The 2,441-nt window shown below is 41.1% G+C and overlaps 1 protein-coding gene across 1 annotated transcript in view; it reads left to right on the forward strand.

The window, feature by feature from the left end:
* Positions 1–227: 227 nt before the first annotated feature.
* LOC101848048 overlaps positions 228–2,441 on the forward strand; it is a gene marked incomplete at both ends in the record, with an annotated part of 19,830 nt that continues 17,616 nt past the window's right edge. Inside the window, 1 exon segment of the mRNA XM_013083439.1 lies at positions 228–336. Within this exon segment, the coding sequence (XP_012938893.1) occupies positions 273–336 (64 nt within the window).

Raw genomic sequence — 2,441 nt, forward strand, 5'->3', positions numbered from 1 at the left:
TGTGTGTGTGTGTTGAAAAGGAGGATGTGGGAGATGGAGAGGATATGGAAGGAGGGAAGAAGCGAATTGGTTATACATATATTTTATGTGCTCCAGTTAGGTCAAATCAGCACAGTTCAAAAGCTGGCTTAATCAACAAAATGCATAATATTTAGTACACCTGTCGTGATTTGATTTCTTAAAAAGTAATAATTCTGTAAACCGATTGTGGTTTGATTGCTTTCCAGGAGTACTTTCTCCTTGAGCGCCACATCGAGCAGGCTCTGGCCGTGATGTGGTCACTCGTCACGACCTGGTTGTTTGTTGCAGCCGTCACGGCCTACTCGGACCTCAGAGGTAACCTTAAGTGTTAGTTTTAGTAGAGGTTTTACGGCGCTCGCAACTTCATAAGGTCATATGAGCGCCAGGGGTAACCTTAGACCCAGTGCACAATGATGATTGACTTGAGTCGAACTGAGCCGTGGTAGATCAGATTTTGCTTTATGGAGGGATAAACCCTACATTTTGGCTCAATTTGAAATGAAGAAAATCCTCTAAAATCAAAACTTAGTGGTGGTTGCTTGGAGGATTTGATGGAATCGTGCCAAAATGGCAGTTTTTGCCCCTCCATAAAAGAAAATTCTGGCAGGCCCAGCTGATTCAAATTACTCAAATGTATCGAATGGGCAACATGCACTTGGTTGTAGGATGATAGTCTCGATCAAGACTATTTGAGAGGTAACCACTGCATGATGGTCTCGGTCAAAATATTTGAAAGGTAACCATTGTATGATGGTCTCGGTCAAAATATTTGAAAGGTAACCACTGTATGATGGTCTCAATCAAGACTATTTGAGAGGTAACCACTGCATGATGGTCTCGGTCAAGACTATTTGAGAGGTAACCATTGTATGATGGTCTCAATCAAGACTATTTGAGAGGTAACCGTTGGATGATGGTCTCGGTTAAGACTATTTGAGAGGTAACCATTGGATGATGGTCTTAATCAAGACTATTTGAAAGGTAACCATTGTATGATGGTCTCAATCAAGACTATTTGAGAGGTAACCGTTGGATGATGGTCTCGGTTAAGACTATTTGAGAGGTGACCATTGGATGATGGTCTCGGTTGGACTTTCAATTAGAGGTAACTGTAGGATGATGGTTTAGATCAAAATTATCTCAGAAGTAATCGTTGATGGTCTAGGCTTAAACTATGAAACCTTTGACCAAATGTATTCATAGCATCATCCTGGATAGTTGGCAGGTGCTCTAGTGTGACTTGCGCCTTCTTTCCTGTCAAACATCAATCGTCCTTGTCTCTCCTCTCAAGGAGCACTTCTTATCGTCGGCACTTATATTTCCTAATTTCGTAAAACCCCTTACTAAAACACAGTATTCCGTCGAATATCTCGGAGGTATGTTCCAGAACAATTCGCTGCACAGCGGCAACCATCTAATCATTAGTGTGCGGATTGACAAAGTTTATGATATTGTGTGTTGTTCATGCATTTATCATGTATGAAGATATTATGTATAATTTATGTACGCCATTGTTAAACAAGCTTCCGAATGGGCTGAATAAATTGGAATGTTGTTTCTTTTTTACACTTCATTATAAAACGCTGTAAGTTGTTGAAAAGTAAAGAATTAACAATCGTTGTTTGTCCGCACTGGCTCATTTAGAAACTGTGCACTCATAATTATCTGTGGGCATTTTGCGGGTGCTATGGTGTGGTTTGCTTCTTCTTTCCAAACGAACATCTATCCTCCTTATCTTCCCTTCTTCTTTTTTATGTTTGTTACTCTCTTGTAATACCTCTAATCTTCTGGCGCTCATATGACCTTATGCAGTTGCGAGTACCGTAAAACCTCTAGTAAAACTTTTAAAAAAAACATAATACTTTATTGTCGAGGATTTTGTGAACGGTGCGAGTGGATATGAAAGCGTAGGCGTGTTCGTTGGTATTTTCATAAGTGTTTTCGTCGTCGTTCCATGAGCAATTTTGTTGGCATTGGTGGGCGTTGGTGGATAGGGACATACGGCGGAAAGGGAGATGGCAGGCTTATAAGGAGGATAACGCACCTTGGCAGATGATTTGTTCTTTCATGATTATTGTGAAGTACGCATGTTAATTAAGCACAAGTATCTCCAAGTGCATTTAGTTACATGCCGCTAATTGACCACTGTTGCTCAAGTCTGCGTCATTCTCCTTGGCTCTTCCGATCACTACATTCCTAATGGACACAGAATAAATATGATTATATTCAAGATCCTACTTGAACAGTGTTTTAATTGGCATTTTCAGGAAACAACGTACACGTGGGATGAATAATTCAATCTCCGCTCACCAGTGTTTGACTGAGGCGTACTCCTACATAGGGAAAACTGTGCGGGTTCCGGCTTATGTGCCTCGATATAGAGAGCCTCGCCTGTTCCTGCGCATCAGGCACTGTGGGGG

This window comes from Aplysia californica, unplaced genomic scaffold (assembly GCF_000002075.1).
Source record: "Aplysia californica isolate F4 #8 unplaced genomic scaffold, AplCal3.0 scaffold00232, whole genome shotgun sequence".
Lineage (NCBI taxonomy): Eukaryota > Metazoa > Mollusca > Gastropoda > Aplysiida > Aplysiidae > Aplysia > Aplysia californica.